This window comes from Protomyctophum parallelum, assembly GCF_964188405.1.
Source record: "Protomyctophum parallelum genome assembly, chromosome: 7".
Lineage (NCBI taxonomy): Eukaryota > Metazoa > Chordata > Actinopteri > Myctophiformes > Myctophidae > Protomyctophum > Protomyctophum parallelum.
The window spans coordinates 5,343,924-5,361,423 of record NC_139705.1 but is presented as its reverse complement, the minus strand read 5'-3'; the positions used below and the strand labels follow the sequence as shown (position 1 = coordinate 5,361,423).

The 17,500-nt window shown below is 41.8% G+C and overlaps 2 protein-coding genes across 2 annotated transcripts in view; one reads left to right on the top strand and one right to left on the bottom strand.

The window, feature by feature from the left end:
• Positions 1–4,146: 4,146 nt before the first annotated feature.
• On the bottom strand, positions 4,147–14,025 carry tspan31 (tetraspanin 31). The gene is made up of 6 exons (XM_083768471.1): positions 13,855–14,025; positions 12,518–12,685; positions 10,919–10,999; positions 9,619–9,759; positions 7,874–7,993; positions 4,147–6,109 (listed from the first exon to the last, which is right to left on the bottom strand). The coding sequence occupies exons 1-6, from the start codon at positions 13,915–13,917 to the stop codon at positions 6,035–6,037; spliced, it is 648 nt and encodes a 215-aa protein (XP_083624597.1). The 5' UTR covers positions 13,918–14,025; the 3' UTR covers positions 4,147–6,034.
• Positions 14,026–15,778: 1,753 nt separating this feature from the next.
• The window catches only part of agap2 (ArfGAP with GTPase domain, ankyrin repeat and PH domain 2), a 31,395-nt gene continuing 29,673 nt past the window's right edge, over positions 15,779–17,500 (top strand). The window contains 1 exon segment of the mRNA XM_083769158.1: positions 15,779–16,056. Within this exon segment, the coding sequence (XP_083625284.1) occupies positions 15,894–16,056 (163 nt within the window). The 5' untranslated portion in view covers positions 15,779–15,893.

Here is a 17,500-nt window from a genome sequence, read left to right as displayed (position 1 = left end):
CACACACACACACACACACACACACACACACACACACACACACACACACACACACACACACACACACACACACACACACACATATATACACACACACACACACATAGCCAATTAACAAGCTCTAAGTGCATCGTGATGCTGTGTTGTAAGCTCGTAGACTGCTATTTTTGAGGGGCGCGCCGCTAGCCCCTCCAATATACAGGTTTAATGTTTGTCTTTATAGTTCAATGTTTGTTTTATAAACGCCATTGACAATGAAGGGAAAATGTACGTCATATTGTCCCTCATTACATCATATTGTCTCTTTATTGTTAATGGCATTTAATGTTTGTGTTGGCACCGTTTACATATAATCAACATAGTTAGACTTTAAGGATTTATGTGACGCAATGGTATTTTATCTTTTGACATGATGGGAGGGTTGGATATAGGCTATAAATGTATTTGATACATTATCATTTATTTATATTTGTCTCACAGTGCACCGGGTATTGAACATGGACCACACACACTGATTTGTATATCCAGATAACAACAGCTCTCTTTTCTTCTAATGGAAACCAAAGTCTTCACCACCTCCTTTTGTCACACCACCTCCCATTTTCCTTTCCCATGCTCATCCTTCTGCCCCCCCCCCCCCCCCCCCCACCGCCCCCCCGCACATTTTGTCAAAAGCCCCAAAGAGTACAAAAAGTCAGTTTCAAAATTATTCCTCTCCCCCCCCCCCCCCCCCCTTCTCAACATCCGTAGCTCTATAGACAGAAACAGTCAACTTCCCACAATATCTGCCCCTGAGCGTGTGCATTCTATAATCGTGCCCTTTTGTGCAGGTCTCAATATCAACAATAATAAACAGGCAAAATAACCAGAAAAAAAAGGTAAATAACAGAATAACACAATACCACTTTGGTCTGAAAGTCAATGAATGTATGAGATTCATATATATATAGATTCATACATATCAGTATGTTTTAGGAATTTCGTTACAAACTCGACCTGCTATGGTAATACGTGCTGTAAAACAAAAAAATGTATAAATGTCCCCGTCAACATTAAAGCTCACTTTAGAACACGGATCTTTCACGTTTCCATATCACTATATGCTTGTCCTTCCACCTTTAACCCATTCTGAACGGGCACCCATTTTGGTGTCAGCATCATGTTATGCTTTAGCTATTTAAAAATAGCAGATCTACAAGCTCATATCGCGCCACCGAGTGGCGCGATACGAGCTTGTAGGTCTGCTATTTTTTGAAAAATCGAAGAACGACTGACATTTTTAGAATCTGATCTCAGGTCAGAATGGGTTCATCAGACCAGTGTGTCCCCGGCGGAAACCTCCGTATGAATCTGATCTCAGGTCAGAATGGGTTAAGAAGAGGAGTAACAATGCATTCTCGCTCTGATTCATTATTGATGGGCCATATTGACCTGTTTGTCTCCACTCACTGATGAGAATGATTTAACTCCCTGTTTGTCCTATAGCTAGCAGCTCTAAGAATCCAGAGATCCAGATGCAGATCCATTGGGAACATACAGGTTTATCCTGCACACTGATCCCATTTCCCTTCACCTTTTTATGTTTTTATGTTTTTCGATATGCCATTATTCTGTGTTTTTGCTGTTGCCTTTGGATGTATGATATGTTCTATATGCTCTTGTCGTTCAGCACTTTGTGACCTTGCTCTTGAAAGGTGCTATATAAAGCTTTATTATTATTATTATTATTATTATAGGGAAATTACACTATTGACGGGGTGGGGCTTGCAAAGCATGTCTCTTTAGAATGAACATTTACTGTGTGGTGTGGTTTGATTCCCCTTTTCCCCAGTGAGGCCCAAAATCACAGCAACAACAATAGTATAAGGATATCGGATAGGATATCGGATAGGATCAGGAGAACACCGCTATACTCCGGAGAACAGGAGATCAGGAAGAACACTGCCACTAATCTCAGCAGTGCCTCGTGGCTCATCTTCAAAATCTATATACTGTACTACGTACATTAGCCGCATGCATATAAGATGAGCCCACATAAAACTGGTGCACCATGGCAGCGTGGTATAATGGATCAAATGTTTTATGATCCTGCCTCCATGCACTTGCAGTGCGGGCTATATCTGTATGAGGGAACAGATGGCCGTCCCTGTTGGTGTGATTCTCCACAGCGACTCCAAGTTAATACACCCGGCATATGGACACGCTGCATCACAGGGAGGGGACTGGCACGGGGCCCTCAGGACAGCACGCTGACAGGAATAGGGGGGGGGGGGGGGGGGGGGGGGCGGGGGGCGCATGGCCGGCACTGCGGTTTCCAAATTGACGTCCAGCGGAAACTCTTGGGACATAAAAGCCCTTATCAAGCACATTTCACTATACATAAATGTCCCTAGATCCTGAGAAAATTAACTAAGCCAACTATAGTGTGCCTTGCCAAGGTGTTTCAAAACACCACCAGGGATGGGGTCATGCTTTTCTCGTTGGGGTGAATTTTGATGAGGGGAATTTGGGCTGAGGGCAGGGTCACAGACCTCATGTTGGTAACCTTCTCTGATTGGTTTCTTGAGTCAGAGTAAAGGATTCACACACTTCAGCCAATCCACAATCAGTGCTCACTGAATTGAACAGCGAAGTGGCCTTTGGCACATTTGAAAAGAGTACTAAAATATCCGAGTAGGCCTATAAGTATACTGCTACTTAACGTAAATATTACCCAAATAGATGTAAGATTACTTGTGTTGAAACTAAGTAAAAGTACAAAATTAGATTTGATAAAGAATACTTTCAGTTGCAGCTACAGTGAAAGGGGCAATGTGACATTCTGACAGCAACCATTTCAAAACAAATAAGCCAATATGAATATACCAACCAATGACTCACTGATTCAAAGTGGTCACCACCATGTTTTCGTCACAAGAATGCTTTCTCACAGTTTGCCTTATAAGAGTATCAAAACAAACAGAATTGTGGCATAGCAGTATAGCCTGTTGGGGTGGCAGTAGCAGAGGAGGTAGAGTGGCTGCTTGGGAATCAGAAGGTTCCCAGTTCGATCCAGGCTCTGTTACTGTTGAAGTGTCCTTGAGTAAGACACTGAACCCAAACTGCTGCTGATGAGCAGGTTATTTCCTTGCATGGTTTCCATCAATGTGAATGTAAAGTGCTATAAAAGGACCATAAAAGTAACAGTACCTGAGTCAAATCCTCAAAAAAAACGACTTAAACCAAATACTGAATTGTATTCCAAAAGGGTATACGTTTACAATCTGCTCAATTACAGTAACTTACTACCAGTAATTAGTTACTTACCAACCCAGGCTAACATTTTGATGCTACCATCTCCATCAGACAATCTGATGGAGATGCATCTTTTATAGCCTTATCTTGGAAATGTTGATAATTCCTTGGGTGTATGCATATTCCCTGATCATAAAGTACTTGAGCTTTCCTTCTGCTCCAAGTTATCCACTGCTCAGTACCCTCCAGACTATTACTGGACACATTCCAGCTGAGGGATTAATGGTTTTATGAATGAACCCATCAAATCCTGCTGCTTCACTGAATTAGTTGTACAGCTGCCATGTAGGCACTGTCCACTTCCACCTATTTGAAATGCTTTGTGGTGTAGATCAATAGTAAACTATAAAAAGCAATAAATTAATATTTAAAAACTGGAAGGAACTTTTCCGTCTAAGGAGCAATTATCCAGAGCGCCACTTGGAGGAATGATATTAAATGCAGTAAAGTAAAAATCCCACATTGCAGCTGTACAGGGTGAGACCGTGGAATAGCAATGCAAGTTTTGTACTGCCACCATGTGGTGAATTGGAATTGTTGGTATGTAAACGCCAGTCAGTCATTGATGATCCATACACTAGTCTTCTATTTTTGCAACATTGTTTATTGGACTCACATGGTTGCTATTACTAAAAACCTTGGGTCTCCTTGACTATGGTCAAAAGACACCGTTAATATTTGTTTAATTTATTGTATACAGACTTCTAGTAATATCCATTTCTTCTTTACTAATTTAGCCATTACAACATATGAGAAAATAGAATAATTGCAGCAAAGGTCTACCAAAATAATATATCCGAAATGACTCGGCTTGAAATAAAACACAGCGATTTCCAATGAGAGATATTTCTTTTATTTGGAAAATTAAGTCTCAAAATTTCCAAGAGGGTCCGGCGGAAAGAACAGGTGCACACAGATTGAAAGTGAGGTTTAATACAAGGCATAATTCATCAAATGCTTGTTTTTACACCAGCGACAACTCCACGCCAGCAGCAGAAGCTCCACATCAGCACGATCAACTGGTTCAAGTAAAACATGTAGTGTATTATAATGTTAATGTAGGTAATGTTAATACCTACGATGAAAAGCTGTTTTTACAAAGAGAGGAAAAGCTCTTAAAATGTTGAAACAAAACAAAAGCAAGCAGCGATCTCTCAATTAGAAAAATGTATCAAACAGTCACCTACCTACTTGCTCGGTAAAATAGTAAAGTAATATAGCCTAAATACAATAAAAATAAAAATGTTTTGCTTAATGTGTATTTAACACTTAAATAAAAACTTCTTAAGAAATTAATTGCTTAACACTGTCAACAAACAAATATGGATGGCAACTGAGAACATAGCAATGTCAAAGGAAGAATGTAAAAAAAAAAAAAAAAAAGATTGCAAATTATATACGGTAGTTCACCAGTATAAACTACATATTAATTTCACAATTAACACTATTGGGGGGTTGAGTTTGCAAATAGGTAGTTTCCACCAAATGAACAAATCAATTCCAATAAGTAAAAGTTTCTTCCAGTTACATAAGAGGTCATGATATGTACCCGAATCCACATATCTAACTACTGGACTCTCGCTCTATACTAACTGACATCACTTTGTGACACAAAGCGTATTAAATACAGATTGGGTGGATTATTGTAGCCTTCATAAACATTACTTAGGCAAACCCACCTCAAATGATTTTGTGAAACAATATTACATTATATACAACATGAAGGCTGCAGTCCATTGGCATTCTAAATATCTGTGACTGTTAACGTACGTTGGCTCAGTTACAGAAGTTCATAAATATTAGAACCTGATTATTGACTAAACAAACAGGTATGCTACAGTATCTAAACTATTGTTAGTTCTTAAGATCCCAGCATTTATCTTCTGAAAAACAAAAATCATACATACTGTATTCCAAAAACAACAGTATGCCATAATGTCCAAACGTACCTTCATTTTTTCTCTACGTCAGATGGTCAGACCACTTTGAGATCAAAACAAATTGCATTTGACATGTATAAGTAGTAAGTACATAGATCCAACACATCACTGCTGGCACTGAACAAAGGACTGTCGTAAGTGGCAGCACTGCATTAGAGACAGAAATAGCTTTCTTTTGAGAGGAAGGTGCATACAGGTTAAGTTCTAAAACGCTGCGCAGTCATTTGACGCACAGAACGGAATCTTACAGGGAGGCCTTTTGTTTGTACAGCTGCAGAAAACACATGCAGTAGTCGTCTATTGTTTGTTACATGGCTGGAATCTGGAGAGCAATTCTCAAGGAATCCAGTGCTCAAAATCAAGGCTGGTTAAGCGATACCAACAAGTAACTTCTTGGTACTACAATTCATCCTTTCATACATAAGCATCCAGCTTGTGAATGGGGTGGATGTAACGCACATTGTTAAAGCGCTTTAGATAACGCTGCAATAGAAAAGCAGACCATTTTACCATTTGGCTCTTTCAGCTTGAGCTCTTGTGAAATGCTCAAATCAATAAAAAATGGATTGTGGAAAACTATTTTTGTTTTCGCCGTGGGTGGATATACTAATATGTAGTCCCCTGTGAAAGGTGTGTGTGTTTCTCAATGTTGGTCACATGCTGGTCCATTCTGTGTGATTGTAGCTTGTTCCCCTTTACTGTATGCCTGAGTGTCTGTCTCTAGATGTGCATGATTCTTACGTGTACCAGTGTCTCTGCGACTGTAATCTGTGGTATTGCAATCATGGACAAGGGACAGACTATAGGAAAGCACTTGGGTTTGCCCGGGGATCCTTCTGATTCCTGTAGCGCACAGCTAGCCAGACGCCAAGAATCTGGGGGGGGGGGAAGGAAGGGATGCAAAGGGTTAAACCAGGACTCACTGTCAAAGCAACATCACAGGCTTAATGCATTGACTAAATTAATTATAATATATATATATATAATTTGAATCCATTTAGAGGCAAATGACAGTGTTTTTCACCCTTCCAATTAAGTGTGTTGCTTGTGCACAAATGATTTGGTTAACCCATTCTGAACGGGCACGCTGCCCATTTTGGTGTCCGCATCATGTTATGCTTTAGCTATTGAAAAATAGCAGATCTACAAGCTCATATCGCGCCACCGAGTGGCGCGATACGAGCTTGTAGGTCCGCTATTTTTGAAAAATCTAAGAACGACTGACATTTCTAGAATCCGATCTCAGGTCAGAATGGGTTCATCGGACCAGTGGGTGTCCAGTGGAAACCTCGTATGAATCTGATCTCAGGTCAGAATGGGTTAAATGCATCCATCAAACTGTCAATCGACTACACCCTTCTGGGCGGGAACCTCTTTTGGTGTTTGAACTAAGCATTATGTTATAATTTAGCTATTGAAAAATAGCAGATCTACAAGCTCATAGCGCGGCACCGAGTGGCGCGCTACGAGCTTGTAGGTCTGCTATTCTTTGAAAAATCGTGAAAATGCAGCAAAAATCTTAGAATATATATTCTTTCTGACGCCTTTTTTTTTTTTTCAACGTCAGGTCTAAATAGGTTAACCCATTCTGACCGGGCACCCATTTTGGTGTTAGCATCATGTTATGCTTTAGCTATTTAAAAATAGCAGATCTACAAGCTCATATCGCGCCACCGAGTGGCGCGATACGAGCTTGTAGGTCTGCTATTTTTGAAAAAATCGAAGAACGACTGACATTTTTAGAATCTGATCTCAGGTCAGAATGGGTTAATCAGACACAGTGTGTGTCCGGCGGAAACCTCGTATGAATCTGATCTCAGGTCAGAATGGGTTAAACTCATTTGCCATGTACTGTAGCTCCTCAACCTCTGGGCCATAATAGAGCGTCGCAGTCCCTCCGCCTTCCAGAACAACGAGTGGCCCAGGAAATGAATCCCAATGCATTTCTCCCATAGGCATTTCTTAACCCATTCTGACCTGAGATCAGATTCATACGAGGTTTCCGCCGGACAAACACTGGGTCTGATGAACCCATTCTGACCTGAGATCAGATTCTAAAAAATGTCAGTCGTTCTTGGATTTTTCAAAAATAGCAGACCTACAAGCTCGTATCGCGCCACTCGGTGGCGCGATATGAGCTTGTAGATCTGCTATTTTTCAATAGATAAAGCATAACATGATGCCGACACCAAAATGGGTGCCCGGTCAGAATGGGTTAAAGTATTTATTTAAAGACGGTTACGCCGCGGACAAAGCCAACTCGGATCGTGACGAATCATGACAATGAACACAATGTTTTGGGGCCGATCAAATAATTTATAAGAAGAAAAACAAAACAAATAGTGTCGTCTCCTGCCTTTATTTTCTTCTTTCTAATGATTTGATCGGCCCAAAATATTGTGTTCATCGTCACGATTAGTCACGATCCGAGTTGGCTTTGTCCGCGGCGTAACCGCCTTTAAATAAATACTTTAAAGCAATGCCTATGAGGAAAATGAACGGCGATTTCTTTTCCGGGTCTCTCTCGAGGGGGGGCGGGACTGCGACGCTCTATATAGGCTGATAGGATGATCGATTGCTTGGTGAATGAAAGGTTCCATTGGATGGATCTTGGGACAAGGTTGGTCCCCGGCACTAACCTCCGTGAAGCTGAAGAACAGTCCGACCCCGCCGAGGATCTTCAACGTGTCTGTGGCGTGGTCCAGCATCTTATCCCCACAGGTGTAACAGGCTGCTGCAGGACGCACGGCTTTGCACGGCTGAGAAGAGGAAAAAAACACAAATGCCACCGACTCCTTTTTGAGAATTATGTGATGCCATTGTTTGTGAATGTGTATACACTTGGGTAATGTTACGTCAGCTATCTGCAGAATGCGCAAGATGTCATGTAGGCATGACATCAGCAGTGCACTACACAAGCCTTGGACACAAACAAACAACTGCATCATTGAGTTGTATGATGCCCAAGTGACGTCAGAATACAGCACACACAGTTGGTCAAGCCCACTGTGGCTTTGATCAGATGGATATAATAAGCTCTTCATTTCTGACTTCTGACCCGCCTCTCGTTCAAAATATGAACGCGAGGGACCATCGAGCGATTTTATTGAAACGAGAGAAAGGTAAGCAAGCTAAAATATGTCTCCGTTTTTTTTTTCCCGGAGCGGAAGGGGGGGGGGGGGCTTTACAGAGTAAAAGCGGCCATATCTTCCAGGCACCCCGAGCTTCTATTTTGAAGGAATCCCGGCGCTGATTGAGCCACAAGGTGAGCAGCATTCAAATAGTTACAAACTGTTTTAACCCATTCTGAACGGGCACCCATTTTGGTGTTAGCATCATGTTATGCTTTAGCTATTTAAAAATAGCAGATCTACAAGCTCGTAGCGCGCCACCGAGTGGCGCGCTACGAGCTTGTAGGTCTGCTATTTTTTGAAAAATCTAAGAACGACTGACATTTTTATAATCTGATCCCAGGTCAGAATGGGTTAATCAGACCAGTGTGTGTCCAGTGGAAACCTCGTATGAATCTGATCTCAGGTCAGAATGGGTTAATAGAAATGTTGCCCACAGCCTTGTGGTTTTCGTAATTGACTCTTTATCAGCCACAGTTTCAGAACTACGCCTTTTGCTTATTATAAGATTTAAGTGAAACTGAACTGGATCGTATAGATTACATATCCAGTAATACAAGTTATATTATAGATTTTGTGGTGGCTTTCTAGAAGTAAAATTGCAGCTCTGGGCAAAAAGGATAGTTCAACATAACCTATCAGAAACCCAAAGACTGATGCATTGATTTTACTTGCATGTTTGTCACTCGTGGCTTACGCATATTTTATACAAGAAGTTATTTAAAAAATGCCTTAATCAGTCCTAAACGTACATTAATTGAATGTACACAGTTAACCATGTATTTGTCCCCATCACTAATAATAATGTCCTCATTGGTTGGAAATATGTGACCAGATTTGACTGAGAGCCTGCCATCGCACAAATTCCAACTATTCAGAGGAGAATATTAGTTATTAGTTACTAAATTAGTTAATAGCACAGGCAGACTCTTCACATAATAGAGCATGTCTGAAATAAGTGTCAAGAGCTGAAATCGAAATAAATGCTTAAACATGTAGCTAGGTGTAATGTTACTTAAGAGTCCACAGAAGTGAACCTTTGAAGCCTGATTTGTCAACTCGCTGTTTTCTGCAAGACATCAGTCTATAAGCCATATCTCCAAAACTGGTGGGTCAAACTTGAACAACCAATATATCAATTTGAAGCTATGTTTAAAAAAAAAAAACGAAAAGAAAGTCCAATGGCGGTCCCTCTGTCAAATGTGGTCACATATGCTTTGCACACACAACCTAATGAAAAGTGTATAGCTTACAGCAGGGCAGCTCATCACATCCTGCTCAAACTGCACTCGGCTGCCGGTCGTGTTGAGCAGCCCACAGCAGTCCAGTTGGGTCTCCAGGTCTCCCTTTGTCTTGTTGTGCAACACGCCCCAAGTGGAGTTCAGCAACGCCTCCTGGTGATGGCAGGGTACAATGAGCACAGGGAGAAAGGAAAGGAACTATGTTTACCCAGGGTAACTGGACTAAGGAAAGGAAAGGAACTATGTTTACCCAGGGTAACTGGACTAAGGAAAGGAAAGGAACTATGTTTACCCAGGGTAACTGGACTAAGGAAAGGAAAGGAACTATGTTTACCCAGGGTAACTGGACTAAGGAAAGGAAAGGAACTATGTTTACCCAGGGTAACTGGACTAAAGGAAAGGAAAGGAACTATGTTTACCCAGGGTAACTGGACTAAGGAAAGGAAAGGAACTATGTTTACCCAGGGTAACTGGACTAAGGAAAGGAAAGGAACTATGTTTACCCAGGGTAACTGGACTAAGGAAAGGAAAGGAACTATGTTTACCCAGGGTAACTGGACTAAGCTCAAGAACTAGTTTACAGCCAGGCCCTGCTCATAGAACATTTCATGGTAGAGGTTCAATGCCTTGTCCAAAGGGCACTTCAGCGGTGGTAATTGTAACGTGCCGGTCCGGGGATACAAACTAGCGACCTTCCGATATCAAGACCGCTCCGCAAACCGTTCGGCCACCGCTGCCTCAGGGGACCAGGACAGGACAAAAGCTACTACGTTAACCCATTCTGGACTGAGGTCGATACAAAAAAAGGCTTCTAAATCCTAACATCTTTCTGAAAAACCCATGTTTCTATGTCAGAGCGGTGCTCAACCTTTTTCATGTCAAGGACCCCCAGAATTATCTCTATTGGGCCACGGACCCCCATCTCAAATTATGTAGTTCCAGGGACCCCCCCCCCCCCCCCCCCCCCCCCAGAAGCCAATACTTTCATTAAAAATGTTCGCTCTGAAATATATATTCAAAGAGATGTGCCACATTTTCACGATTTTTCAAAAATAGCAGACCTACAAGCTCGTAGCCCGCCACTCGGTGGCACGCTATGAGCTTGTAGATCTGCTATTTTTCAATAGCTAAAGCATAACATAATGCTAACACCAAAAGGGGTTCCCGCCCAGAATGGGTTAAAGATTATGCATCATTTCAAGGATTGCATATTGAATTTAACATAAAATTTAACTTAAAATTCAACAACACAGAGATGGGTCGAAAGAGGGGAAAACTACATTAATTAATTAAAAGCACACTGGGCCCTCACCTGCTGTCCACGGTTCATTGCCAAGCAGGAACAAGACACTCCAAATTGGAAGAGGAAAACAATGAAGAGAATGACCATGTACTGGGAGAGGTGTCAAAGAATCAACTCTGATGAGGATGATGATGTACAAGTGCACTGCAAAATCAGGAGTGCAATTTCACTGGGGAGTACACAAATCTAATCATGTACGCCGGTAGATATCGTAATCCACATGGAAACAGTGTAGCTCCAATGTGGTTCTCAGATTTCATGTGATTTTCATGCATCCTGTGATGACATCTACTACTGTATGACATCAGTTGTCTGGCATAACTAAGGGCAAATTTGGCAGAGATTTCAGCCCAAATGGAGCCCCATTGACCTTGACATTCAAATTAAATATTTCAGTACAAAAATACACAGTGGGGGGAAAAAAGAACAACAAGCTGTTGCCTAATGGCAGTGTGCACATTGCACAAGACATTTGGCACTCATTGGTCCAGTAGTTTGTGAGATTAGCTGCAACCACACAGACAACTCGACTCGACGACAATGAAAATGAGTTTAATTACTCAGTGTAATTTCGAGAACAAATAAAACTTGAATGAACGAACAAGACCAATAGACAGACCAGCTCTCAGGACTGCTAAACTCCGGAAGAATTGACCCATACGTGTCCATTCAGTAAATTCATTCAAGTAATCAAACTCATTTTCAGTGTCGTCGAGTAATAATCACATAGAAAAACATCACAATAAATAAAAAGGTATACATGTGAATTACATAGGTTTACAAATAAAATAAAAGCTAGGTCAAATTTCAAAACGATCTCAAAACAGTTACATATTGTGGGTGCTCACCAAGGTTTAAAAACAGCTCAAGGGTACCAGTGTGGTGAATTTTAATGTTGTTTGTAGGTCATGCCATGTATTAGGGCCACAGAGGTTTAATTACATTACATTATCTTCTCTCTGAGGTGCCAGTATTATGATTGGTTAGTGGGTTTCAGCCTGCAGGACAGTGGTTTCCAAACGTTTCAGCTCAAGACCCAACAGAGAAACTAGATGTTTGCCTGGGACCCAGGCTACTGAAAATGCTTTCTAATTCATCAAATCAAACAAACAAAGACCAAAAGGTCAACCAAAGTGCTGTTTTATTTATAGATAGAGATAGATAACTTTATTCTCATTCAGCAGATGCATAAAATGCATAAGAGAACGAAATGTCTTTTCACTGGCTTTTAGTATGCTAGTTAAAAGAGAACCATTAGTTCATAGAGACAGCTATTGCACAACAGGAGTCCTTATAGCAGCATATGGGGGGGGGGGAGGTTAGGGGATGTTGCACTTGTTCAAAAGTCTAATGGCTTGGGGGAAATGTCTTACAATGTTTTGAGTGGTGCAACTACTCCTACTATAGACAGCTGTGTGTGTCCCTGGCTGGCTGGCTGTGTCCGAAGCACGAAAATAGCATTTGGTTGGTTTTCTCCACCAAGTGTCACCGTCACCTTTAATGTGTGTTTTGAAATAAACAATTAAAAACAAACTGTAGGAACATTTAAAAAATAAATAAAAGGGACCCACCCCAGTGTTTGGGAACCAGTGGACTAATAAAGGATACAAAGAAGAGCATGACTTGGTGGTGGTGGATGGCTCCGATGAGTCCTACGATGGCTATGAGCAGGAGGAAGACACCGACGGCGATGACTCCTCCGATGATGTGGATGCTAGACACCAGCCCGAAGCCTTTCCCCCATGCCGCTACTCCAATCAGCAGCAGCCCCACCAGCTGGACGCACCCAAAACACAGAAGCAGGTCAATCGGGGTCAACATAGTAGTAGTAGGCAGCACATTGAAGTGACAGTAGGGAGTTTTTATTACAATTAAGAAGTAAAATAAACAGTCTATGCCTATGTTCTTATAAAACTCTATGATGAGGAGGATTTGAAAACACAGAAGAATTGGTTCACGTGAGGAGAACCCAAACAGACTTTTAAAGCCCCGGTGAAATGATATACATCTAATTTTATACATCTAATTTTAATGTGACATGACACTTTATCCACTTGATCCAATGCAGACAAATACAACCGTCTGTAAACTGTAAAAAAAAAAAAAAAAAAAATGCTGTAAGTATTACATCATTTATATATGACCGTTGTGAATAATCATAACAGACATTGAAGCTGATATAACGGTATAGGTAGGAGTACAGCGAAGATGTGTGGAATCCGTTTAAATGCCCACCACCACAGACAGTGAACGGCTACAGTGTGCTGCTGCTGATAACGGCGAGACTGGAGTGGATGTACCACTACAATAGATCATGATGATGATCATCATTCTGACCCACAAGCAGTTCACGTTCGCAATAGACAAGGCAAAGAACAACGTTGTCTAGATTTAGTTGACAACAAATAATTAGCTAGTAAGCAGTAGCAGTATTATCACCCTTTTAACGTTTATTTTAGCTGCCGTGCCATGCTAACGTTGGCTATCAAACGCATCATGCCGATGTCACTGTCTATCGAGCTATTGAAGCTAACGTTACGTTAGAGGAGTAGGTCGTTTCGACATTTACTCTGACGGTCTTCTTGGCTAACGTTAGCTAGCTAGGTACAGCTCTGGTCCATAGCCAATGCTTGGGCAGAATCATAGAAGCATTGGCTAGCTAGGTACACACCTATATGGAGACCTCTATGTAGTAGACTAGTTGACTTATTCACTAGGGAACTACACAATTTAGGAACTATACATACCAACGATCATCAGTGTATTGAAAGATCAGGCTTGTGAAATAAAATACAAAATCGTTAGTCACCGCTAGTACACTGTCAACTCCAACATTGGCTAGTATAAAGGCTAAATTGTAATCCACTAGTAGTTAGCACAAGCTAAAAGTTAGCACGATGATGATTACAGTGATGATGATTATCCATTTTGCAATGCGCACTCACCATGTAAACCACGTTCAGGGAACAAAGCGCATTTTTAGAACAGGTGAATCCACCACAGACCATATTCGAACAATTCTAACCGGACTTAATGTAGGAAATGGACAAAGATCGACGCGTCTGTCTTTTGCTTTCAGGAGCAGCTGAGCTGAGCTGGCTAGCAGCAACACCAGCAGCACAGTGGGAGGGGGGGGCTGATGACGTGATGTCATTGCGGAAAACGCGTCACGCTCTTCCTGTAACCCAGAGAGCCATATAGTACTAATTAGACCGACAAGGTTGCGAGTGTGCGACATTGAGGGGGCAGAAAACAGCCCGGTCACGTGGTTCGTGTACTCGCGCGAGACTCCAATGCATTCCGTAAACTTCCGGTGTCCCTATTCGCCAATAGAAGTCTATGTTACTGTAGCAGAGCCGCCGTTGGTTGGACTGGCCCCGTGAAAGTGAACGGAGTTGTCGTAACTCTGCTCTGCTTCGCAGATAAGTAAGCCTGGGACTCACTCAGGCTAGCTCTGCTGTAACCCAGAGTGGTGCTCGCTGCTCAGTCTGCTGTAAACCTGTATTATAACATCTATTTTACATTAACCACTTGACTTAAACTCCCCAGACTTTAGTAAACTGGACCTGAGTTGGCTCTGTACTTGGGCCGCTTTCCCCCGCCTATACCAAATATCTTCACCTTGAACTGCTATTTTTTGGCTAATGTTTCCGAATGTTCCACCCTTTAGGTTCCACCTAGCTACTCTCTCTGACTGGTTCATAATGTTCCACCCAGAATATGGATGCTGGCCCTGCGGCCCTGGGGTCACACCGTTCAAATGGTTATACCGGTAATCACTTTCAACTAACCTCTTCGAATTAATATAATAATAATAATAATAAATAGCAAGTTCACATCGTTGTTATGCAATGTTGTGAGTTTTACTGTAGATCAGCTACTTTGAAGGTTTTTTAAAGGGTAAATCAAGTGATTACTGTGGGATATATATGTGTACTGTAGGCCTAAAATGGTTTGGCATAAACAGGAGGGAGACTTGGTGATGTAATATTCGCAAGGATGACGACAGCTTAATTTAAATGAGTAAAATTATAAGAATAGACGATGTGACATATGTGCAATATAGTTGCTTCTGATTCTGAAAACTCACAGATTATTGGCAATCTATCTCTGTCTGTCTGTCTGTCTGTCTGCCTGCCCGCAGAGCGCCCGCCCACCTGCCTGCCTGGTGTCTGCCTGTCTGTCTGTCTGTTTCACCTCATCCCTCACTGGTGTACGTGTCATCACACTTATACTGTGTAATCACATCAGGTAAGTAAGACAGTAAGTGACTGTTTATCACCATGGTAAATAATTATGCTATGTATTCTCCAGTTGAAATTAGCCTATCATTACATTACATCTGACAGTGGGATGCGTATTAGGCAACTTTCACGGCATGGCAAGGTCAGTCACTTCTACTGTAAACAGTAGTCTAACTTACACAATGATTATGAAATGTGATGACATGCGGCTGAGGAAAAGAAGCAATCCACAAATACACTAGCGGGTACGTTGTTTGCAATCTACAGGTACTATACATGGATGTTCAGAAGCTGAACCTGCAGCCATTGCACAAACACATGGGATTTAGTACCACTCCCTTGATGAATCCTTTTAAGTTGTTTTTATAATTCGCTTTTGACATTTAATTTTATATTTTAAATATAAATGTAAATTCCCCTTTAACTTGAAGCCAACGTTCTCAATAATGTGATACATGAGGAAGCCTTTGCAAAGCCCTCCTCTCAGTAGTCCGATCAATATCGTGCAGTCAGAGAATGCATACAGTTCAGACTAAGGACTGAAATAAGGAAGTGAGTTCAGTTCAAAACATGCAGAGGAAACTGAGACACCCATCGCAATGAGCCAAGTTTGCGGTTAAGAGAGAGAGACAGCAGGTTGACGTTTTCCTGCATTGCTTATTTGAGAGTCCAACATTTAGGTGCTCAAATGGGCTGAAACATGCAATTTGGTTTGGTTTACTACAGGTCCATATGTCAAGATGAATAGTGGTGGTAAGTCAGTAAACTCCAGTGCGCTGAAAGCTGAGGTGAAGAGGCATGAAGCTGTCAAGAATGGAATCAACAGACTTTTCAAGCAGCTCGACAGGGTTGCAGATCCACAACTGCGCTGTGGCCTTAAGGTGTATCTCCACAGTATTCAAGGTAAGTTTCACTCTAATTCTTTTTCCGAACCCCCTTCTGAGTATTGGAGTAAGTTATGTTTGTGTTTGTTCTTTTTCTCAGTGAGGAAATATGTTGTAAAGTTCTGAGTCACATATAGGCCCGAGCTGCTGGGAATAAAGCATTTCTTTGCTATGATAATGTAATGAAGTCAGTCAGTCAGAACACTCTGGAGGAAACATAATATGCAGAGCAGACTATAATGCTTGACTGCTTGTGCTTCCTGTGTCAGTTATTTTCACTGAGGGGAAGCAGTGTTCCGTCAATGTTGATTCTCATGAGGCTCACCTCCTGATGCTAGGTGCAGTTATGTATAGCCTATTTATCAGACAGACTCACTCAGGAGGACACAAGCGAACAATGGCAGCATCATTGGACAGGACAGCCATTGCCATGGTAGCAGCATGGAACCTGCCGTGTTGGCCTACTTCCTGTCTGCCAGTATCTGTGACTACCCACAAAGCCATTTCCTGTCAAGAAAACAGGGCCTTTACACATGCAGTTCAAGTGAATCAGTTTTACATCATTTCCTCTAAACCCCTGCACGTCTTTTCTTGTTACTATATGACATAATCATTATGGCAAATTAACAAGAACAATGCAAATATGTTCCCGCTGTGCGTCATGTCATAATAATGCACACTTGCACAGTAAGAACATCGTTACATTGTTCTCATTAATTTGCATTTATGTCCTGCATAGATACAAGCATGGATTTATAGGACTGGCTCAGACATAAACCAGGGAATGAAATTTGTCAAAATAATAAATCATCTTTTTTTATTTAATCGATTCATTAACTTGTATTAGTAATTCCACTGTTGGACTGTTGTGAAGCATTTAAACCCCAAGTGAGCTGTGGGGTCTCTGTGATCCCAGATCCCAACCCCCCCCCCCCACCCCCCAAATACTTTGTGGCCTTTTTAGGATCCTTCCAGATCTGACCGGGCACCCATTTTGGTGTCAGCATCATGTTATGCTTTAGCTATTTAAAAATAGCAGATCTACAAGCTCATATCGCGCCACCGAGTGGCGCGATACGAGCTTGTAGGTCTGCTATTTTTGAAAAATCGAAGAGCGACTGGCATTTTTAGAATCTGATCTCAGGTCAGAATCAGATCATCAGACCAGTGTGTGTCCGGCGGAAACCTCGTATGAATCTGATCTCAGGTCAGAATGGGTTAACACAGACAGAGGCGTCCCTGTCGTCGTGTCGGATTCTCGCATGATTCGGTTTAGTGTCAAAGCTCCAGTCAAGGATCAAAGCCCTGTCTGTCTGTACTCAACAACATGAGGCTGGGTTTGTGACGGGTCATATCTCTGTTGGAGTTAAGCGAGTGGGATGCAATCGACAGACTATATAATGCCGAGAAAGGATCGAGGGGGGGTGGGGGTTGTATATATAGACGCTCCAGGGAGCAAAATG